Source organism: Montipora capricornis, chromosome 13 (assembly GCF_036669925.1).
Source record: "Montipora capricornis isolate CH-2021 chromosome 13, ASM3666992v2, whole genome shotgun sequence".
Classification (NCBI taxonomy): domain Eukaryota; kingdom Metazoa; phylum Cnidaria; class Anthozoa; order Scleractinia; family Acroporidae; genus Montipora; species Montipora capricornis.
In genome coordinates, this window is record NC_090895.1 from 22,114,520 (window position 1) to 22,139,519 (window position 25,000).

The following is a 25,000-nucleotide window of genomic DNA, read 5'->3' on the forward strand; positions in this document are numbered from 1 at the left end:
CCTATGCGATGCCGGTGCCATGCTCTACCAACTAACATATGAAGCCTTACAGTTGGGAGGAGATCAGTTTGTAAGGCTCATCTCTTCCCGTGAAAGGACTAAATGAACAAAATGTAGATATTTGAAGTTGGGCTATAGAAAAAAAGACCAATGATCATCGCACTTAACCAGACAATTTTCTATCTCGTCTTAAGCTCGTAGACTGCAATGGTTAATTCGTGCCCATCATTTGGGTATACGATAACCATGTTGCTCTATGAACGTTTTTTATTAAAATCACCCTGTACTTAGGACAAGGAATAAAGAGCCTTTTCCCATCTCATGGTTTTTTTTGTATATTAGCCTCCCCGTCCATGTAGGAAACAGTTTCAACACTTTTAGGGAGACCTTGTTATTACATGGATTGACACTACAATGCTTTATCACGTAACAGCAATGTTATGGTACCATGTAAAACATCAATTATTGCTTAACAAGATGCAGCCATTTTTGTGACGTAACAAGTTACCATGGTAATAAGAAAGCCTTGCAAAACACCCTATATTTTAGCTTTAGTTGCTCATATCTGAAACACAAACTCGGTGACCCCAATTTTTTATTGCAGGCGAAGATAAAACTCTCTGCAAAGTTTAAAAGAATTCTGTGAAGTAGATTCAGAGCGATCTTAAATTTTCAATTATTTAAGGTGGCTCTGAATCTGGTCCACAGAATTATTTTACACTTTGCAGAAAGTTTCATTCTGGCATGTCGATTACATTTCAGAAATAAAAAAATGGGGTCAACAAGTTCGTTTTTGAGATATGAGCAGCTAAGGCCAAAATATGGGGTGTTTTTGCAGGGCTTTCCTGTTGCCACGGTAACGTTTTACATCACCAAAATGACCAAATTTTTTTTAGCAATAATTGGTGTTTGACATGGTACCAGAACATTTCTGTTAAGTGATAAAATGTTGTAGTGTCAATCCTTCTGTATGAGAACGTTTCTTTCAAGTGTGGAAACTGGTTTGAGCCACCTTACGCTTGTAGAACACCATGGTTAAAGGGGCTAGGTCACGCTATTTTAGGTAATTTTGTTTAATTTTGTTAATTATGAGCTCTAAACGTCAAATTGGCAGAGCAAAAGTCTTCCGTTTGCAAAATCACGGCCACATAACAACTGAGAATGATTTTCCAGCTTTGTAAATGACATTTTGATATAGACTGATATAAATTTGAAAAAAGGTGGGCCGACGTTTTTCAAAATTACTCAATTCAATCCTTTTCAATCCTCTCCACTTTTGTCCATCCATGTCCCTTCTTGGCTTCCCTGTGTTTTGTTAGAGTTCTTCTATAGTTTTGAACAGTTATTTTGATATTTTAGTTAATTCTATGACCATTTGATCAGTGCTGAAATGGCCTAAAATTGCGTGACCTAGCCCCTTTAATATATGCCCATACTATGGGTATACGATAACCATGTTGCTCTATTAACGCTTTTTATTAAAATTGATCACCATGTACTTTGGACAAGAAGTAAAGAGCCTTTACTCATCTCTTGACTTTTTTTGTTATAGTAGCTTCCTTCACCGTGTAGAAAACCACGTCTTAAGTTTATGGAATGTCAAGGTTAACATATGCCCATATTTCGGGTATACGATAACCATGATGTTCTATAAACGTTTTTTAATAAAATCACCGTGTACTTTGGACTAGGAATAAAGAACCTCTTCCCATCTCTTGTTTCTTATTTTTAATTTTTTTATATTAGCCTCCTTCTATGTGTAGGCAACCATCTTAAGTTTATAGAATGCCATGGTTAACATGTACCCACAATTTGGGCATACGATAACCATGTTGCTATACTAAAATTTTTATTTAAAACACTAAGTGATTTATTCGAAGAATAGGAATACTCTTGCCATCTCGTGGATTTGTTGTATCGTTGCTCATACACTTCTTCGTGTAGTTACCGTATTAGGTTTGTTCCATGCCACAGTTAACATATCATATGTCCATAATTTGGGTTACGATTTTCCTTGTTGGTTTCTTATTTTCGACTTGACAATTTCTTCACCTCTAACAGTTGTGGAATTACGTTGAAGAAACTTCGGAATCAGAATTCACAGCTAACGCACTTCAGAGCAGGGCTCAAGCAAGTGTTGACCAAGTACAGAATACATTTTTGCACTTAAAATGCGCTAAAAGAAACGAAGTACATTGTACAGTATTTACTCGAACAAGCGCCGCCCTTGAATAACCACCGCATCTGGGACAAAAAAGCAGGTAAGTGTCACCCTCGAATAAGCGCCGCGGTCGCAATGTGGCGCTTATTCGAGGACTTTCGTCAACTTAAAGAAACACTAGAAGTAACTCTTACACAGCTTGGGCAATTTCTTTGCATCAAAACCGATGTTCTTCAGTTGATTGTATTTCTGTGCTGCTTGTCCATTGAGTAAAATGCCGTAAAGGTCAAATGGTGACTATCAAAAGACGTTTCTGTTAATCTCCGTACAGAAATATTTCTGTGTGGCGTCCACGACTTTTAAATAAGCGCCGCCCTCAAATAAGCGCTGCTCTCGAATAAGCGCCTCACTTTAGGCGTGAAAAATGAAATAAGTTCCTCAGCCCTTATCCAAGCAATCACAGAAACTCTCTTAAGTTTTTTTTGGTCCGCGATCCTTTAAGACCAGGCCTCAGGCTGCAATGGTGCAAAGCTTAACAAGGAACAAGGAACAGCAAGCTTTTTGATAAGAGCTGGCATTGGGCAAAAATTGACCACTACTGTATTAACACGATTTTGCCGCCCACATGGATTGACAGATTGGCGCAAATATTTTGAATAGCAAGAAATGAACATTCAAAATAGCCCAAATTGCAACACATACATGTACTGGAAGAGTGCTCCTCCCTCCCTTCACCAGATCGAACCTTCAACACTTGTGGTCCCTTCTTTGCCTGTTCTTTGAATATTGCCAACTACAGTACGTGCATTCTTACAGTAAAATCCTTGATAAGGGAATCCAAACTTCATGAACATGCAGATCATAATGAACATTTGTTACTTTAAGTTGTAAAATTAATACTGAGTCTTTTAAGTATAAATTAAAGTGGCTTTCTTCCTTTCAAACACAGAAAAACAAGCTCAAAAGAGCTTTTAAGAGATCCCCTTTTGTTCATTTGCTGCATAGTACACATTACACTGTTACAGTATGTTCCTTGTTACTGAATAAAATTCTCAGACTAAAACTTTAGCCAATCAGGCCACACATTCTTGTAACCAACTTCCAGAAAGCAAATTCATGAACTTGTAGTATAGTATAACGAAAATTATCATTTTTTCAAAGCTTTGCATACAACTAGGTGTCAAAAATTATTGAAATTCCCATGAGGGATGTAAGCCATATTTATAGCCATTCTTCACATTACAATACACATTACATACTTGACCACTCCCCACAGGGGCTTTTCAGGGCTAATATTAAATCTGCAGTTCAACCATGAGATTAAGAATAGGGTTTAGTACTAAATGGTTGGAGATACAGGTATGTTCAGGATTGACCTCAATTATAATGCATGCTGATTTCAATTAACATCAACAAGTGTCCCCCAAATACTGCTCAAGTCAAGATAAACAGCTGCATTCAAACTCCAGATATATAACAATAATTATTATAATGCATGCTGATTTCAATTAACATCAAAAAGTGTCCCCCAAATACTGCTCCTCAAGTCAAGATAAACAGCTGCATTCAAACTCCAGATATATAACAATAATTATTATAATGCATGCTGATTTCAATTAACATCAAAAAGTGTCCCCCATACTGCTCCTCAAGTCAAGATAAACAGATGCATTCACACTAAGCTAAAAATAACACAAACCTAATTTACCGCGCCACCTTATTATTGGAAATACGTAGCAACTTTTAATAATAGACACAAAGGGTGTTGGATGTCAAAATTATGTGTGCAGCAGTAATTAGGGTCAATCCTAGACATAAGTGAATGTTAGTGGTGCATCATACAGTCATTTGTAAGTCGATGAAAAGACTTTGAACTTTTAAAGTTGCTTGAAATGCACTGTACAATGCAAAGCTCAAAAAACTCTGTCACTCACGCAGAACAATAATAGAGACATCTTTGGTCAGAGAACTTCCAACACCATTATCAGCAGTGCACCTGTAGTCTCCTGCATCCTGTCTACCAGTGATGCTCAAAGGCATGGTGACTTCAGTATTATCAGAGAGTCTTGTCCAGGTAATTGTTGGTTCTGGTGTACCATTAGCTGAACAGTTCAAAGTCAAGTTAGCAGGTGCTGTTATGTTTAGGTCGCTCGAGGCTCTGATATTGCTTGGAGGATCTACAAAATAAAATCATCAGAGCCTTAAAATGAGATTCAAACAAAAAAACCAAGGCAGTAAAGCAACAATTGTTGCAATGCTCATTCATTCAAATCAAACCTGATAATAAATGCGATGACATTTAGAGATAAATGAAAGAATGGCCTCTTCGGTTTTGATGTATCTCTTTTTCTTTCAGATATATTAAAGCTTTTGTGCTATGCAAATTACTAAAGTGATGACATCATCAGTGGTTCGAAGGAAGATGGATCACAAAATCAAGAATAATCTCTGGAAAGATAACAGTGATATTATTCAAACTTGGCAACTGAATAAAAAAGTTAAGAAAGGTGGAAAACGGTGTAGAGTATGACATAACCGTAGCAACACTTTTAGCTCCAGTCCCTTCTTGTAGCAAAAGAAACATCTCAACTTCCTCTGAAATCAGGTAAGACAGACAGGCCTGCTCAAAACACACATGGAGCTCATGTTGCTGTAGGTCTCCTAATCAATGCAATATGACAGTGAATGATGTTTGGTTAAAGACAGAAATTGGGAGCGCCAGTTCAGCACAAACTTGATCTGGAAGCAATCGTTGCAATGGCAACTGTACGATGGGTGTCATTTTAAAACTGACAAACATTACCAGTGCCAAGTTTGATGAGCCCCACAAAATTAAAGGATATTCTATACTTTGTGATTTCTTTTCCTTTGGAACCACTGATGACGTCATCAGTTTTTACCCAAACACTTTAATATCTCTGGAACGATAAGGGATAATTATTTCAAATATAAAAACACCAGGTTTCTATTCTTCAAAAAGTCTTTCAAATAAGCTTTGGTTATTAATTTTTAATTTCATTGGTAGTTCAATAGAATGTATTGGTTTTTTAAATACCACAAGAAATCAGTCTATTTATATAAAATGTTCCTTGCAATACAATCATCATCATCATAATTATCTTTGCTTACCCAGATTGGTGTAGCTAGTATAATTGGGCATTTACAGTTCAGTACCTTACCAACCACAATAAACCACAGAGGACTGATCACAACACCGGGTACTTCATGCCCTGTTCTTTGTGAATACATGTACATGTAGTGTGTGGGTTCTTTTATGTCCCACAGGGTCATGAACAATGAAGGCTTGTGAGACAGGGCCTACAGTTAATTGTCCTTATCCGATAAGACTAACACGGTTCTCAATAGAATTTTGAACACCTGCTGCAGTGTTGTTTTCAACCACAACACTGATGTGCAGGTGTACATGCACATGGCCTTTTTGGGACCTTTGGGCCCAAGCTACTGGGGGGCCTGGGGGCATGCTCCTTTCGGCCTTTTTTTTTCTTTTACCACGAGGCTTGGAAATACCTTTTCCTTCATTCTGGGGTGGCCTTGTCTTATTTCTTTCATACAATCTTTTGTGCATCTTAAATCTGTTCAGTGGGTCTGAGAACTGGAAATTGAAATCACCCATTTCCAAACCAGAAAATCATTCAGTACCATTAACTGATACATGTATATTAACCTGCACAATGCTTTACTTTTTGAGAAAAAGCAAAGGATCCCTGGTTGGTCAGCCTTTCGCTTCGCAGCGTTCATGGCCGCACTTGGAACAAAATCCATGAGTGGCCTGGGCCAAAACTGTTTCAAATTCAATATGGCAGCCCTGTTTTTTATTGCGACCAAGGCCCTTCAAATACAGTGATTGTTCAGTCATTCTGTGCACAAGCAACTAACATTAAATACTTTTAAACATTAATTCTTTTTTTGCTACAAAAGTCATTCTTTCATTTGCAATATTGATTTCAAGACTTACTGATTTACATACATGTACATGTACTGATCGAGGTGCTTTCAGAGCAGTAACACTTACCAGTGACACCTGTGGCAGGTGTTACAGGTTTCAGGCTTTATTGAGAACCCCTGACTAAGTGTGTCTTACCATTTGCAGATCCCTCATATCTATGTCATTACTAAGGTACAGTGTAGCACTTTCTCCTCAGTTAACTTAAAGACCCTGAATGTTGGTCAGGGTTTTCTTTAAGTTTTTAAGAAGCCAGAGGTTGCTGTAAAGTAGACAGTGTGGGTTAACAAAGGACCCACCCGGTGCAGGGGCTTGGAAAACGTATCTGAGGCATTTTTGGCCTGAAAACTGATTTTAGGGGTGGCTTAAACCACAATTATTAATACAGCTGTAACCAAAATGTCAGCATTCAGTGGGTTCACTAAATGAAATGCTGCTATTGTCCAACAAGTTTAGTAATTATTGGTGCTTGAAAACTGAAAACATGGGTAGAGCCACATGCATGAAAAGTCTGTCCAACAAAAGGGGTTTAACAGAATGTAATTACAAACTCTTTAATACGGGCTATCTTGCTCTAAATTATTACATGTATTTTTCATACACCAAAGAGGCAGAGGCCTACTTCCCTCATCCCAGAACATAAGCCAGAGATACCAATAACAACTTGCCCTCTTCAAAGGGAACACCCATTTTGATCACTGGAACAACTAGTTGATCTCAATTGCCATGTGTCAACTGAACATTTGTCTCTTTGTCACCCTCCATAATTCAATCCCATAATAACAGTACTGACCACTCCATTGACTTCAACTGCACTTTCATCTACACTCGAATGTTAATAATTATTATTGTCCTCCAAAACTTGCCCAATCTTCTTTACGCTGCAACTTGCCTTCATCAGCCTGCTGACAATGTCCTGTGTGTCTCCAACAGTTGTTGACACAATTGCTCCTCAATAACCTGAAATTTTTCTGCATCATACATTATACATACATTATACATACATGTATCCTCTACCAACCTTGACTCTTGCATTATTTTTCTTCCTCACATTCAGTCTCATCATCTTACATTTTCTCACTGTTCAGCTTCATTAAACCCAACCCTCCAACTCCACCAATGTTGTGGTCTTCAACTATATGTGGTTGTCACTGATGATATCAGTGTGCAAAACCTGCATCTTCCAACAGACTGTAGATGTGAACTGCCATCCGATAACTGTTCTTCTGCAACGTCCACCACTCAAAGTCAAGCACTAGTACATGTAGGAACAGAAAAGCTGACACAACACAGCCCTGCTTCATTCCTAACCTGATGCAAATCAGGGTATAATTATTATGTACATTTACCTTACCGGTAAGATCTACATGAATTTTGGAACTAAGCAGGCCCCAGATTAAACTGCGGAATTCACATACCTTTTTCTGAAAAAAGTCAATAAGCTGGTTTTGAGAAAAATGATGACGTCAGTTACTAAAACAAGGAATGACCTACAATAGTCTACAATGATCTACAATGTCCCTACAGTGAGCTACAATGAGAGCTCTAAAATGATCTACAATGACCTACAAAGGAGCAACAATGGCATACTTCCAAAACAGGATCAGGGTGAAGAGTTTGGTGAGTGGAAAACATCCACTCTGCGTTGTCACCCAACATTTTGAGTTCATTGCATGACAGCCCATGACAGCAATTACACACATGGCCTTGAAGGTAGAAATAAAGTGCGAAAAGACCCTTGGATGGTTTTCCTTTGTTTTAAAGCTTAATTGATCACCAGTTCAGAGAGTTCACCATCGGCACAGATCACAAGCCACTTCTGGGGATCTTCAACAGTCACAAGCCAAAATCAGAACGCATCGACAGATGGAAGCAAGACCGCAAGATCACGCCTCTTTGGCCAAGGGCAAACGGCACAGCAGAACGTTTTATGATGACACTAGAAAAATGTGTGAGAACCGTGACCATCGAGCACAAGAACTGAAAACAAGAGCTCAACACATTTCTACGGCAGTGTCAGGCCACACCTCACTCGACTACTGGCATCTCACTATGCGAAGCACTTAACCAGAGGAAGCTCAATACCACTCTGCCAGAAGTACTGGCTAGTACATGTAGGAACAGAAAAGCTGACACAACACAGCCCTGCTTCATTCCTGGCCTGATGCAAATCAGGGCATAATTATGTACCTTTACCTTACCAGTAAGATCTACATGTACATGAATTTTGGAACTAAGCAGGACCCAGATTAAACTGCGGCATTCGCATACCTTTTTCTGAAAAAAGTCAATAAGCTGGTTTTGAGAAAAATGATGACGTCAGTTATTAAAACAAGGAAAGACCTACCATAGTCTACAATGATCTACAATGACCTACAGTGAGCTACAATGAGAGCTCTACAATGACCAACAAGGAGCAACAATGGCCTACTTAAAGGGGCTAGGTCACGCAAATTTAGGCAATTTCAGCACTGATCGAATGGTCATAGAATTAACTAAAATATCAAAATAACTGTTCAAAACTATAGAAGAACTCTAACAAAACACAGGGAAGCCAAGAAGGGACATGGATGGACAAAAGTGGAGAGGATTGAAATGGATTGAATTTGGGTAAATTTGAAAAATGTCGGCCCACCTTTTTTCAAATTTATATCAGTCTATATCAAAATTTCATTTACAAAGCTGGAAAATCATTCTCAGTTGTTATGTGGCCGTGATTTTGCAAAGGAAAGACTCTTGCTCTGCCAATTTGACGTTTAGAGCTCATTAATAACAAAATTAAATAAAATTACCTAAAATAGCGTGACCTAGCCCCTTTAAATGACAAGAAAAAGACAAAAGAGGATCAGGGTGAAGAGTTTGGTGGGCGGAAAACATCCACTCTGCGTTCATTGCATGACAGCCCATGACAGCAATTACACACATGGCCTTGAAGGTAGAAATAAACTGCAAAAAGACCCTTGGATGGTTTTCCTTTGTTTTAAAGCTTTATTGGTCACCAGTTCAGAGAGTTCTCCATCGCCACAGATCACAAGCCACTTCTGGGGATCTTCAACAGTCACAAGCCAAAATCAGCACGCATCGACAGATGGAAGCAAGACTGCAAGATCACGCCTCTTTGGCCAAGGGCAAACGGCGATGCAGAACGTTTCATGATGACACTAGAAAAATGTGTGAGAACCGCGACCATCGAGCACAAGAACTGGAAACAAGAGCTCAACAAATTTCTATGGCAGTGTCGGGTCACACCTCACACAACTAATGGCATCTCACTATGCGAAGCACTTAACCAGAGGGAGCTAAAGACCACTCTGCCAGAAGTGACGCCACCAGTCCTCCAACAAACCATTGTTGAGACACAGAAGAACCTGGCAGTGAGAGATGCAGAGGAGAAAAAGAAGATAAAGGCACATGCTGACCAAAAGCTACAACCTTGGTCATAAATAGCATGTAACTCACATCCAAGGTATTAATAATGCAGCCCTCTTCCTCCCTCCCTTCAATGTTGCATTTACCATTCTAATGTTGCGTTTACTGGTTCGTTCTTGCACTGGATCCCACAAACACAATACACACTTGACCACTCCCCACAGGGGCTTCTCAGGGCCAATGCAGTGTAACCATGAGATTATGAATAAGGTGTAGTACTAAATCTTTGGATTGACCCCAATGATTATTATAATGCATGCTGATTTCAATTAACATAAAAAAGTGTCCCCCAAATACTGCTCCTCAAGTCAAGATAAACACCCGTACGAAAATTCTGGGCGAGACGCGGGCGAGATTCGGGCCATAAAAAGTCTCGCTGATGAGCGATACAGAGCCTGACGATAATCAGCCTGACAGGAGCGATAAAAATTGAACGATAAATGAGCGAGAATGGAGCGGGACATTTGTACTACTCTGACATTTGGACGATATTCTGAGCGATAAACGGGCGAGATTCAGGCCATAAAAAAACGACAATCACGCTAATGAACAATACATTTTTATGGGCGTGACGTTAGTTTATGGCTTATAATTTCGGGTGTTACGAAAACTAAGACCTAAGACCTGGTCTTAGCTTTCGTAGTACGAAAACTACAAACCCGCTCTTAGTTTTCGTACGAAAACTAAGACCCTTTGTTAATAGCGGTGATTGCGGCAAAGAAACCCGGGAAAACTTACCGCTACTCAGAGATTTGGGCGCTGTATGTTGTTTCCTCACACAATTAAGTTTAAACAGACACAACGCCATGAGAACCTTGAATGTTGTGCGACCTTGCGCGACAGAAAAAAAGTGGCATTTATTGGCACGGAAACTAAAGATAGGGTCTTTCGGAGAACGAGAAACTCTGTCTGTTAACCCTTTGGTTATAGCAAGAGTCCATGTTTTGGTTGTAACCACTAAAAATGTGATACACGCATTCTTCTGTCAGCACACATCTTCCAGTTTCAAAACAAGTCCACAATTTAGCCGTAAGTCACGCAAACAGTAAACGGATGCCCGTAGATGGTCAATTTTATTATGATGCCTGATAGGGGACTGAATAGTTTTACATGTAAGACATAAGTGATTTTCTGTAAGTTTCTCCGTATTTATCTGACTCACAAGCTTATTTCTCAGCTTATTACAATGAGGATATGAAGTATCATCTGTCATGGGGTGAGGGCACATCGTGCTATCCTGGTACTTTGACGCATTATTTATAAGAAACATTGAAATCATTATAAACAGAAACAAAATAGGCCATAATTGAAACTATGCCTACTTTAATAGTGCCATTATAAATTATAAACTAGAAAATCCCCTGCCTGCCACTCCCCCCACCCCAATAGACAGTATCGCTGTTTTTTGTTTGCGTGACTTACGGCGACATTGTGGACTTGTTTTGACACTGGAAGCAAAATTACGAATGTGTATCGACAAAATAATTCTTGTATCACATTTTTAGTGGTTACAACCAAAGGGTTAACAGACTGAGTTTATCCTTATTCGAAAGATACCATCTTTAGTTTCCGTGCCAATAAGTAAGCGAACCATCCTCGACCGAGACCAACTACAGTAAACATGACCCTTGTCATCATTGCGTGGACAGTCATGTAAGACAGAAACATGTTTCAGTTTAAGGTAATTTAAATAAAAAGAATGTATCAGCTTTTAGCATAGAACAAAATGCGACTGAAGTCATTCAAAGTGTCCATAATAAGGTAGGCATGTTAGTAGCCAGGTTTCCACAGTGATCTGTGAGCAGATAGCGAGGTGGTTTCTAGTCGCGTTTCTCATTTATTTTAAATCTTCATACACTGTTTAGAATCGATTTCATAAAAGAGAAAATTGTCCCAGCAATATTAATTTGAGCAAATAAATGCTGTTTTGATCTGGTTGATTACTGTCCTAAATGGGAAGAAAAAGCTCTGCATCTGTGAAGAGATTCAGATGTTTGGTGAAATGCACATGCAGTTAAGTTAAACTGAAACGCGCGCCAAAAGCGGTTACAAATATTTAATTATCGATAGCCAAAACTCAAACATTGTTCTTCCCTATTAAAGGTTTTCCATCCAGCGACAAGCAATTCCTATCATTAAAAACTTATCCTCCGTTTTGGGCAAGCAGGATAATGCTGTCTTGAGGTAGCTACATGTAGATTGCTTCTCCCGAACGTGCTAAGCTATTTGAACTTACCTCTCCGGATGCGGGTGGGTATCACGCTAAATGTATCACTTGGAAAAAATACGTATTTTAGCTCAAAATTCAGAGCGGTAAAAAATGGTTTGCTCACCTTTTACCCGAGGACGGACTACACGTACAGAAATGCAGCAAATAATATAATACATTAGAACGACAGCCAGAGTTAAGTAACTGATTTGCATTTTTGAGTACTCCCTGATCTATTTCTAGTAATCTTTTCCTATCGAATAACAAGTAGGGAGCACTTATGTATCGAATAACAAGTGAGCAGCCTGAGTTTCACCGATAATACACCGTGACAAATGTCTCGTTACTGCGGCGTAAATGAATAAACTGGGGTTTCACCAGGGGCACCCAACGTCAATTTTCGGAAAATATCTGTTCGGATGACGATTTGAGATCTAGAAATTTCGAAACATTTGTTGTAAAATTCTTTGCTTGCCTGCCTGTCCTAGAATTTTCGAACGTCTAAAACATGGTATAATTGCCCATTTTGGAACGGATTTTTACCCTAAAAAGGTCACCTAGAATTCTCGGGAGCCTTTTCTCTGGCTGAAATTTTCGAAAAGGTAAGTTTTGATCCCTATAATTTTCGGATCACAAGACTTTCAGCTAGGGAATCCGAACAGATGAAAAATTTTTAGGGATAAAAATATGCCTGTATCTACCCTTTAAATGCTAAAATACGTTTAACAGTGCTATGTTTAAGTAGTTTTGAACTATATTCTCGTTGGGTGCCCCTGTTTCACTTTTTCTCGCTCACTCACGCCACACTATCGGCGATAATCGAAGCAAACTTATGTCTGGCTTAGTCGCACAAGCGCGACAAAATGGTTGTCTCGCTTTGTCTCGCTCAGTTCTGGCCTTAAAAACAGCTTTATGGCCCGAATCGGGCCCGAATCTCGCTCAATCAGGCCACAAATTTTCGTACGGGCAGCTGCATTCAAACTCCAGATATATAACAATAATGATTATAATGCATGCTGATTTCAATTAACATAAAAAAGTGTCCCCCAAATACTCCTCCTCAAGTCAAGATAAACAGCTGCATTCAAACTCCAGATATATAACAATAATTATTATAATGCATGCTGATTTCAATTAACATAAAAAAGTGTCCCCCAAATACTGCTCCTCAAGTCAAGATAAACAGCTGCATTCAAACTCCAGATATATAACAATAATTATTATAATGCATGCTGATTTCAATTAACATAAAAAAGTGTCCCCCAAATACTGCTCCTCAAGTCAAGATAAACAGCTGCATTCAAACTCCAGATATATAACAATAATTATTATAATGCATGCTGATTTCAATTAACATCAACAAGTGTCCCCCAAATACTGCTCCTCAAGTCAAGATAAACAGCTGCATTCAAACTCCAGATATATAACAATAATTATTATAATGCATGCTGATTTCAATTAACATAAAAAAGTGTCCCCCAAATACTGCTCCTCAAGTCAAGATAAACAGCTGCATTCAAACTCCAGATATATAACAATAATTATTATAATGCATGCTGATTTCAATTAACATCAACAAGTGTCCCCCAAATACTGCTCCTCAAGTCAAGATAAACAGCTGCATTCAAACTCCAGATATATAACAATAATTATTATAATGCATGCTGATTTCAATTAACATAAAAAAGTGTCCCCCAAATACTGCTCCTCAAGTCAAGATAAACAGCTGCATTCAAACTCCAGATATATAACAATAATTATTATAGTGCATGCTGATTTCAATTAACATCAACAAGTGTCCCCCAAATACTGCTCCTCAAGTCAAGATAAACAGCTGCATTCAAACTCCAGATATATAACAATAATTATTATAATGCATGCTGATTTCAATTAACATCAAAAAGTGTCCCCCAAATACTGCTCCTCAAGTCAAGATAAACAGCTGCATTCACCCTAAGCTAAAAATAACACAAACCTAATTTACCGCGCCACCTTATTATTGGAAATACGTAGCAACTTTTAATAATAGACACAAAGGGTGTTGGATGTCAAAATTATGTGTGCAGCAGTAATTAGGGTCAATCCTAGACATAAGTGAATGTTAGTGGTGCATCATACAGTCATTTGTAAGTCGATGAAAAGACTTTGAACTTTTAAAGTTGCTTGAAATGCACTGTACAATGCAAAGCTCAAAAAACTCTGTCACTCACGCAGAACAATAATAGAGACATCTTTGGTCAGAGAACTTCCAACACCATTATCAGCAGTGCACCTGTAGTCTCCTGCATCCTGTCTACCAGTGATGCTCAAAGGCATGGTGACTTCAGTATTATCAGAGAGTCTTGTCCAGGTAATTGTTGGTTCTGGTGTACCATTAGCTGAACAGTTCAAAGTCAAGTTAGCAGGTGCTGTTATGTTTAGGTCGCTCGAGGCTCTGATATTGCTTGGAGGATCTACAAAATAAAATCATCAGAGCCTTAAAATGAGATTCAAACAAAAAAACCAAGGCAGTAAAGCAACAATTGTTGCAATGCTCATTCATTCAAATCAAACCTGATAATAAATGCGATGACATTTAGAGATAAATGAAAGAATGGCCTCTTCGGTTTTGATGTATCTCTTTTTCTTTCAGATATATTAAAGCTTTTGTGCTATGCAAATTACTAAAGTGATGACATCATCAGTGGTTCGAAGGAAGATGGATCACAAAATCAAGAATAATCTCTGGAAAGATAACAGTGATATTATTCAAACTTGGCAACTGAATAAAAAAGTTAAGAAAGGTGGAAAACGGTGTAGAGTATGACATAACCGTAGCAACACTTTTAGCTCCAGTCCCTTCTTGTAGCAAAAGAAACATCTCAACTTCCTCTGAAATCAGGTAAGACAGACAGGCCTGCTCAAAACACACATGGAGCTCATGTTGCTGTAGGTCTCCTAATCAATGCAATATGACAGTGAATGATGTTTGGTTAAAGACAGAAATTGGGAGCGCCAGTTCAGCACAAACTTGATCTGGAAGCAATCGTTGCAATGGCAACTGTACGATGGGTGTCATTTTAAAACTGACAAACATTACCAGTGCCAAGTTTGATGAGCCCCACAAAATTAAAGGATATTCTATACTTTGTGATTTCTTTTCCTTTGGAACCACTGATGACGTCATCAGTTTTTACCCAAACACTTTAATATCTCTGGAACGATAAGGGATAATTATTTCAAATACAAAAACACCAGGTTTCTATTCTTCAAAAGTCTTTCAAATAAGCTTTGGTTATTAATTTTTAATTTCATGGGCAGTTCAATAGAATCTATTGGTTTTTTAAATACCACAAGAAATCAGTCTATTTATATAAAATGTTCCTTGCAATACAATCATCATCATCATAATTATCTTTGTTTACCCAGCTTGGTGTAGCTAGTATAATTGAGCATTTACAGTTCAGTACCTTACCAACCACAATAAACCACAGAGGACTGATCACAACACCGGGTACTTCATGCCCTGTTCTTTGTGAATACATGTACATGTAGTGTGTGGGTTCTTTTATGTCCCACAGGGTCATGAACAATGAAGGGTTGTGAGACAGGGCCTACAGTTAATTGTCCTTATCCGATAAGACTAACACGGTTCTCAATAGAATTTTGAACACCTGCTGCAGTGTTGTTTTCAACCATAACACTGATGTACAGGTGCACATGCACATGCCCTTTTTGGGACCTTTGGGCCCAAGCTACTGAGGGGATGCTCCTTTCGGCCTTTTTTTTTCTTTTACCACGAGGCTCGGAAATACGTTTTCCTTCATTCTGGGGTAACATTGTCTTATTTCTTCCAAACAACTTTTTGTGCATTTTAAAATCTGTTCAGTGGGTCTGAGAACTGGAAATTGAAATCACCCCTTTCCAAACCAGAAAATCATTCAGTACCATTAACTGATACATGTATATTAACCTGCACAATGCTTTACTTTTTGAGAAAAAGCAAAGGATCCCTGGTTGGTCAGCCTTTCGCTTCGCAGCGTTCATGGCCGCACTTGGAACAAAATCCATGAGTGGCCTGGGCCAAAACTGTTTCAAATTCAATATGGCAGCCCTGTTTTTTATTGCGACCAAGGCCCTTCAAATACAGTGATTGTTCAGTCATTCTGTGCACAAGCAACTAACATTAAATACTTTTAAACATTAATTCTTTTTTTGCTACAAAAGTCATTCTTTCATTTGCAATATTGATTTCAAGACTTACTGATTTACATACATGTACATGTACTGATCGAGGTGCTTTCAGAGCAGTAACACTTACCAGTGACACCTGTGGCAGGTGCTACAGGTTTCAGGCTTTATTGAGAACCCCTGACTAAGTGTGTCTTACCATTTGCAGATCCCTCATATCTATGTCATTACTAAGGTACAGTGTAGCACTTTCTCCTCAGTTAACTTAAAGACCCTGAATGTTGGTCAGGGTTTTCTTTAAGTTTTTAAGAAGCCAGAGGTTGCTGTAAAGTAGACAGTGTGGGTTAACAAAGGACCCACCCGGTGCAGGGGCTTGGAAAACGTATCTGAGGCATTTTTGGCCTGAAAACTGATTTTAGGGGTGGCTTAAACCACAATTATTAATACAGCTGTAACCAAAATGTCAGCATTCAGTGGTTCACTAAATGAAATGCTGCTATTGTCCAACAAGTTTAGTAATTATTGGTGCTTGAAAACTGAAAACATGGGTAGAGCCACATGCATGAAAAGTCTGTCCAACAAAAGGGGTTTAACAGAATGTAATTACAAACTCTTTAATACGGGCTATCTTGCTCTAAATTATTACACGTATTTTTCATACACCAAAGAGGCAGAGGCCTACTTCCCTCATCCCAGAACATAAGCCAGAGATACCAATAACAACTTGCCCTCTTCAAAGGGAACACCCATTTTGATCACTGGAACAACTAGTTGATCTGAATTGCCATGTATAAACTGAAGATTCGTCTCTTAGTCATCCTCCATAATTCAATCCCATAATAACAGTACTGACCACTCCATTGACTTCAACTGCACCTTCGTCTACACTCAAAGGTTAATAATTATTGTCCTCCAGAACTTGCCCAGTCTTCTTTACCCTGCACTTGCCTCCATCAGCCTGCTGACATTATAGCCTGTGTGTCTCCAACAGTTGTTGATGCTATTGCTTCTAAATAACCTGAAATTCCTCTGCAGCATACATTATACATACATTATACATACATGTATCCTCAACCAACCTTGACTCTTGCATTATTTTTCTTCCTCACATTCAATCTCATCATCTTACATTTTCTCACTGTTCAGCTTCATTAAACCCAACCCTCCAACTCCACCAATGTTGTGGTCTTCAACTATATGTGGTTGTCACTGATGATATCAGTGTGCAAAACCTGCATCTTCCAACAGATTGTAGATGTGAACTGCCATCCGATAACTGTTCTTCTGCAACGTCCACCACTCAAAGTCAAGCACTAGTACATGTAGGAACAGAAAAGCTGACACAACACAGCCCTGCTTCATTCCTAACCTGACGCAACTCAGGGTATAATTATTATGTACATTTACCTTACCGGTAAGATCTACATGAATTTTGGAACTAAGCAGGCCCCAGATTAAACTGCGGAATTCACATACCTTTTTCTGAAAAAAGTCAATAAGCTGGTTTTGAGAAAAATGATGACGTCAGTTACTAAAACAAGGAATGACCTACAATAGTCTACAATGATCTACAATGTCCCTACAGTGAGCTACAATGAGAGCTCTAAAATGATCTACAATGACCTACAAAGGAGCAACAATGGCCTACTTCCAAAACAGGATCAGGGTGAAGAGTTTGGTGAGTGGAAAACATCCACTCTGCGTTGTCACCCAACATTTTGAGTTCATTGCATGACAGCCCATGACAGCAATTACACACATGGCCTTGAAGGTAGAAATAAAGTGCGAAAAGACCCTTGGATGGTTTTCCTTTGTTTTAAAGCTTAATTGATCACCAGTTCAGAGAGTTCACCATCGGCACAGATCACAAGCCACTTCTGGGGATCTTCAACAGTCACAAGCCAAAATCAGAACGCATCGACAGATGGAAGCAAGACCGCAAGATCACGCCTCTTTGGCCAAGAGCAAACGGCACAGCAGAACGTTTTATGATGACACTAGAAAAATGTGTGAGAACCGTGACCATCGAGCACAAGAACTGAAAACAAGAGCTCAACACATTTCTACGGCAGTGTCAGGCCACACCTCACTCGACTACTGGCATCTCACTATGCGAAGCACTTAACCAGAGGAAGCTCAATACCACTCTGCCAGAAGTACTGGCTAGTACATGTAGGAACAGAAAAGCTGACACAACACAGCCCTGCTTCATTCCTGGCCTGATGCAAATCAGGGCATAATTATGTACATTTACCTTACCAGTAAGATCTACATGTACATGAATTTTGGAACTAAGCAGGCCCCAGATTAAACTGCGGCATTCGCATACCTTTTTCTGAAAAAAGTCAATAAGCTGGTTTTGAGAAAAATGATGACGTCATTTACTAAAACAAGGAAAGACCTACCATAGTCTACAATGATCTACGATGACCTACAGTGAGCTACAATGAGAGCTCTACAATGACCAACAAGGAGCAACAATGGCCTACTTAAAGGGGCTAGGTCACGCAAATTTAGGCAATTTCAGCACTGATCGAATGGTCATAAAATTAACTAAAATATCAACTGTTCAAAACTATAGAAGAACTCTAACAAAACACAGGGAAGCCAAGAAGGGACATGCATGGACAAAAGTGGAGAGGATTGAAATGGATGAATTTGGGTAAATTTGAAAAATGTCCGCCCACCTTTTTTCAAATTTATATCAGTCTATATCAAAATTTCATTTACAAAGCTGGAAAATCATTCTCAGTTGTTATGTGGCCGTGATTTTGCAAAGGAAAGACTCTTGCTCTGCCAATTTGACGTTTAGAGCTCATTAATAACAAAATTAAATAAAATTACCTAAAATAGCGTGACCTAGCCCCTTTAAATGACAAGAAAAAGACAAAAGAGGATCAGGGTGAAGAGTTTGGTGGGCGGAAAACATCCACTCTGCGTTCATTGCATGACAGCCCATGACAGCAATTACACACATGGCCTTGAAGGTAGAAATAAACTGCGAAAAGACCCTTGGATGGTTTTCCTTTGTTTTAAAGCTTTATTGGTCACCAGTTCAGAGAGTTCTCCATCGCCACAGATCACAAGCCACTTCTGGGGATCTTCAACAGTCACAAGCCAAAATCAGCACGCATCGACAGATGGAAGCAAGACTGCAAGATCACGCCTCTTTGGCCAAGGGCAAACGGCGATTCAGAACGTTTCATGATGACACTAGAAAAATAAGTGAGAACCGCGACCATCGAGCACAAGAACTGGAAACAAGAGCTCAACAAATTTCTATGGCAGTGTCGGGCCACACCTCACACAACTAATGGCATCTCACTATGCGAAGCACTTAACCAGAGGGAGCTAAAGACCACTCTGCCAGAAGTGACGCCACCAGTCCTCCAACAAACCATTGTTGAGACACAGAAGAACCTGGCAGTGAGAGATGCAGAGGAGAAAAAGAAGATAAAGGCACATGCTCACCAAAAGCTACAACCTTGGTCATAAATAGCATGTAACTCACATCCAAGGTATTAATAATGCAGCCCTCTTCCTCCCTCCCTTCAATGTTGCATTTACCATTCTAATGTTGCGTTTACTGGTTCGTTCTTGCACTGGATCCCACAAACACAATACACACTTGACCACTCCCCACAGGGGCTTCTCAGGGCCAATGCAGTGTAACCATGAGATTATGAATAATGTGTAGTACTAAATCTTTGGATTGACCCCAATGATTATTATAATGCATGCTGATTTCAATTAACATAAAAAAGTGTCCCCCAAATACTGCTCCTCAAGTCAAGATAAACAGCTGCTTTCAAACTCCATATATATAACAATAATTATTATAAAGCATGAAGATTTAAATTAACATAAAAAAGTCTCCCCCAAATACTCCTAATAAAGTCAAGATAAACAGCTGCATTCAAACTCCAGATATATAACAATAATTATTATAATGCATGCTGATTTCAATTAACATAAAAAAGTGTCCCCCAAATACTGCTCCTCAAGTCAAGATAAACAGCTGCATTCAAACTCCAGATATATAACAATAATTATTATAATGCATGCTGATTTCAATTAACATAAAAAAGTGTCCCCCAAATACTGCTCCTCAAGTCAAGATAAACAGCTGCATTCAAACTCCAGATATATAACAATAATTATTATAATGCATGCTGATTTCAATTAACATCAACAAGTGTCCCCCAAATACTGCTCCTCAAGTCAAGATAAACAGCTGCATTCAAACTCCAGATATATAACAATAATTATTATAATGCATGCTGATTTCAATTGACATCAAAAAGTGTCCCCCAAATACTGCTCCTCAAGTCAAGATAAACAGCTGCATTCAAACTCCAGATATATAACAATAATTATTATAATGCATGCTGATTTCAATTAACATCAACAAGTGTCCCCCAAATACTGCTCCTCAAGTCAAGATAAACAGCTGCATTCAAACTCCAGATATATAACAATAATTATTATAATGCATGCTGATTTCAATTAACATCAAAAAGTGTCCCCCAAATACTGCTCCTCAAGTCAAGATAAACAGCTGCATTCACCCTAAGCTAAAAATAACACAAACCTAATTTACCGCGCCACCTTATTATTGGAAATACGTAGCAACTTTTAATAATAGACACAAAGGGTGTTGGATGTCAAAATTATGTGTGCAGCAGTAATTAGGGTCAATCCTAGACATAAGTGAATGTTTGTGGTGCATCATACAGTCATTTGTAAGTCGATGAAAAGACTTTGAACTTTTAAAGTTGCTTGAAATGCACTGTACAATGCAAAGCTCAAAAAACTCTGTCACTCACGCAGAACAATAATAGAGACATCTTTGGTCAGAGAACTTCCAACACCATTATCAGCAGTGCACCTGTAGTCTCCTGCATCCTGTCTACCAGTGATGCTCAAAGGCATGGTGACTTCAGTATTATCAGAGAGTCTTGTCCAGGTAATTGTTGGTTCTGGTTTACCATTAGCTGAACAGTTCAAAGTCAAGTTAGCAGGTGCTGTTATGTTTAGGTCGCTCGAGGCTCTGATATTGCTTGGAGGATCTACAAAATAAAATCATCAGAGCCTTAAAATGAGATTCAAACAAAAAACCAAGGCAGTAAAGCAACAATTGTTGCAATGCTCATTCATTCAAATCAAACCTGATAATAAATGCGATGACATTTAGAGATAAATGAAAGAATGGCCTCTTCGGTTTTGATGTATCTCTTTTTCTTTCAGATATATTAAAGCTTTTGTGCTATGCAAATTACTAAAGTGATGACATCATCAGTGGTTCGAAGGAAGATGGATCACAAAATCAAGAATAATCTCTGGAAAGATAACAGTGATATTATTCAAACTTGGCAACTGAATAAAAAACTTAAGAAAGGTGGAAAACGGTGTAGAGTATGACATAACCGTAGCAACACTTTTAGCTCCAGTCCCTTCTTGTAGCAAAAGAAACATCTCAACTTCCTCTGAAATCAGGTAAGACAGACAGGCCTGCTCATAACACACATGGAGCTCATGTTGTTATAGGTGTCCTAATCAATGCAATGACAGTGAATGATGTTTGGTTAAAGACAGAAATTGGGAGCGCCAGTTCAGCACAAACTTGATCTGGAAGCAATCGTTGCAATGGCAACTGTACAATGGGTGTCATTTTAAAACTGACATACATTACCAGTGCCAAGTTTGATGAGCCCCACAAAATTAAAGGATATTCTATACTTTGTGATTTCTTTTCCTTTGGAACCACTGATGACGTCATCAGTTTTTACCCAAACACTTTAATATCTCTGGAACGATAAGGGATAATTATTTCAAATATAAAAACACCAGGTTTCTATTCTTCAAAAGTCTTTCAAATAAGCTTTGGTTATTAATTTTTAATTTCATGGGCAGTTCAATAGAATCTATTGGTTTTTTAAATACCACAAGAAATCAGTCTATTTATATAAAATGTTCCTTGCAATACAATCATCATCATCATAATTATCTTTGTTTACCCAGCTTGGTGTAGCTAGTATAATTGAGCATTTACAGTTCAGTACCTTACCAACCACAATAAACCACAGAGGACTGATCACAACACCGGGTACTTCATGCCCTGTTCTTTGTGAATACATGTACATGTAGTGTGAGGGTTCTTTTATGTCCCACAGGGTCATGAACAATGAAGGGTTGTGAGACAGGGCCTACAGTTAATTGTCCTTATCCGATAAGACTAACACGGTTCTCAATAGAATTTTGAACACCTGCTGCAGTGTTGTTTTCAACCATAACACTGATGTGCAGGTGTACATGCACATGCCCTTTTTGGGACCTTTGGGCCCAAGCTACTGAGGGGATGCTCCTTTCGGCCTTTTTTTTTTTTTACCACCAGGCTTGGAAATACGTTTTCCTTCATTCTGGGGTAACATTGTCTTATTTCTTCCAAACAACTTTTTGTGCATTTTAAATCTGTTCAGTGGGTCTGAGAACTGGAAATTGAAATCACCCCTTTCCAAACCAGAAAATCATTCAGTACCATTAACTGATACATGTATATTAACCTGCACAATGCTTTACTTTTTGAGAAAAAGCAAAGGATCCCTGGTTGGTCAGCCTTTCGCTTCGCAGCGTTCATGGCCGCACTTGGAACAAAATCCATGAGTGGCCTGGGCCAAAACTGTTTCAAATTCAATATGGCAGCCCTGTTTTTTATTGCGACCAAGGCCCTTCAAATACAGTGATTGTTCAGTCATTCTGTGCACAAGCAACTAACATTAAATACTTTTAAACATTAATTCTTTTTTTGCTACAAAAGTCATTCTTTCATTTGCAATATTGATTTCAAGACTTACTGATTTACATACATGTACATGTACTGATCGAGGTGCTTTCAGAGCAGTAACACTTACCAGTGACACCTGTGGCAGGTGTTACAGGTTTCAGGCTTTATTGAGAACCCCTGACTAAGTGTGTCTTACCATTTGCAGATCCCTCATATCTATGTCATTACTAAGGTACAGTGTAGCACTTTCTCCTCAGTTAACTTAAAGACCCTGAATGTTGGTCAGGGTTTTCTTTAAGTTTTTAAGAAGCCAAAGGTTGCTGTAAAGTAGACAGTGTGGGTTAAAAAGGACCCACCCGGTGCAGGGGCTCGGAAAACTTGTTTGAGGCATTTTTGGCCTGAAAACTGATTTTAGGGGTGGCTTAAACCACAATTATTAATACAGCTGTAACCAAAATGTCAGCATTCAGTGGGTTCACTAAATTAAATGCTATTGTCCAACAAAAGCTTAGTAATAATTTTATTGGTGCTTAAAAACTGAAAACTTGGGTAGAGCCACATAAAAAAAAGTGTGTCCAACGAAAGGGGTTTAACGGAATAATTACAAACTTTTTAATAAGGGCTATCTTGCTCTCAATTATTACATGTACTTTTAAAACACCAGAGAGGCAGAGTCCGGCTTTCCTCATCCCAGAACATACATGTAAGCGAAGGATTTGTCCTCTTCAAAGGGAACACCCATTTTGATCACTGGAACAACTAGTTGATCTCAATTGCCATGTGTCAACTGAACATTTGTCTCTTTGTCACCCTCCATGATTTGATCCCAAAATAACAATACTCATGACCTCTCCATTGACTTCAACTGCACCTTCGTCTACACTCAAAGGTTAATAATTATTGTCCTCCAGAACTTGCCCAGTCTTCTTTACCCTGCACTTGCCTCCATCAGCCTGCTGACATTATAGCCTGTGTGTCTCCAACAGTTGTTGACACAATTGCTCCTCAATAACCTGAAATTTTTCTGCATCATACATTGTACATACATTATACATACATGTATCCTCAACCAACCTTGACTCTTGCATTATTTTTCTTCCTCACATTCAATCTCATCATCTTACATTTTCTCACTGTTCAGCTTCATTAAACCCAACCCTCCAACTCCACCAATGTTGTGGTCTTCAACTATATGTGGTTGTCACTGATGATATCAGTGTGCAAAACCTGCATCTTCCAACAGACTGTAGATGTGAACTGCCATCCGATAACTGTTCTTCTGCAACGTCCACCACTCAAAGTCAAGCACTAGTACATGTAGGAACAGAAAAGCTGACACAACACAGCCCTGCTTCATTCCTAACCTGATGCAACTCAGGGTATAATTATTATGTACATTTACCTTACCGGTAAGATCTACATGAATTTTGGAACTAAGCAGGCCCCAGATTAAACTGCGGAATTCACATACCTTTTTCTGAAAAAAGTCAATAAGCTGGTTTTGAGAAAAATGATGACGTCAGTTACTAAAACAAGGAATGACCTACAATAGTCTACAATGATCTACAATGTCCCTACAGTGAGCTACAATGAGAGCTCTAAAATGATCTACAATGACCTACAAAGGAGCAACAATGGCCTACTTCCAAAACAGGATCAGGGTGAAGAGTTTGGTGAGTGGAAAACATCCACTCTGCGTTGTCACCCAACATTTTGAGTTCATTGCATGACAGCCCATGACAGCAATTACACACATGGCCTTGAAGGTAGAAATAAAGTGCGAAAAGACCCTTGGATGGTTTTCCTTTGTTTTAAAGCTTAATTGATCACCAGTTCAGAGAGTTCACCATCGGCACAGATCACAAGCCACTTCTGGGGATCTTCAACAGTCACAAGCCAAAATCAGAACGCATCGACAGATGGAAGCAAGACCGCAAGATCACGCCTCTTTGGCCAAGGGCAAACGCCACAGCAGAACGTTTTATGATGACACTAGAAAAATGTGTGAGAACCGTGACCATCGAGCACAAGAACTGAAAACAAGAGCTCAACACATTTCTATGGCAGTGTCAGTCCAAACCTCACTCGACTACTGTCATATCACTATGCGAAGCACTTAACCAGAGGAAGCTCAATACCACTCTGCCAGAAGTACTGGCTAGTACATGTAGGAACAGAAAAGCTGACACAACACAGCCCTGCTTCATTCCTGGCCTGATGCAAATCAGGGCATAATTATGTACATTTACCTTACCAGTAAGATCTACATGTACATGAATTTTG

General features: G+C 38.9%; 1 protein-coding gene across 3 annotated transcripts in view; it reads right to left on the bottom strand.

Moving 5' to 3' along the window:
• Positions 1-25,000, bottom strand: part of LOC138030091 (fibroblast growth factor receptor 3-like) — an 88,261-nt gene that overhangs the window by 41,949 nt on the left and 21,312 nt on the right. For all 3 annotated transcript variants that reach the window (XR_011128031.1, XM_068877950.1, XM_068877949.1), the window contains exons 4-6: positions 20,760-21,002; positions 13,974-14,216; positions 4,096-4,338 (exon numbers count right to left, since the gene is read on the bottom strand). Coding sequence is in view for 2 of the 3 variants with exons in the window: in XM_068877950.1 (XP_068734051.1) it covers positions 4,096-4,338; positions 13,974-14,216; positions 20,760-21,002 (729 nt within the window). In the remaining variant the exon portion in view is untranslated. The remainder of the gene's footprint in view (positions 1-4,095; positions 4,339-13,973; positions 14,217-20,759; positions 21,003-25,000) is intronic.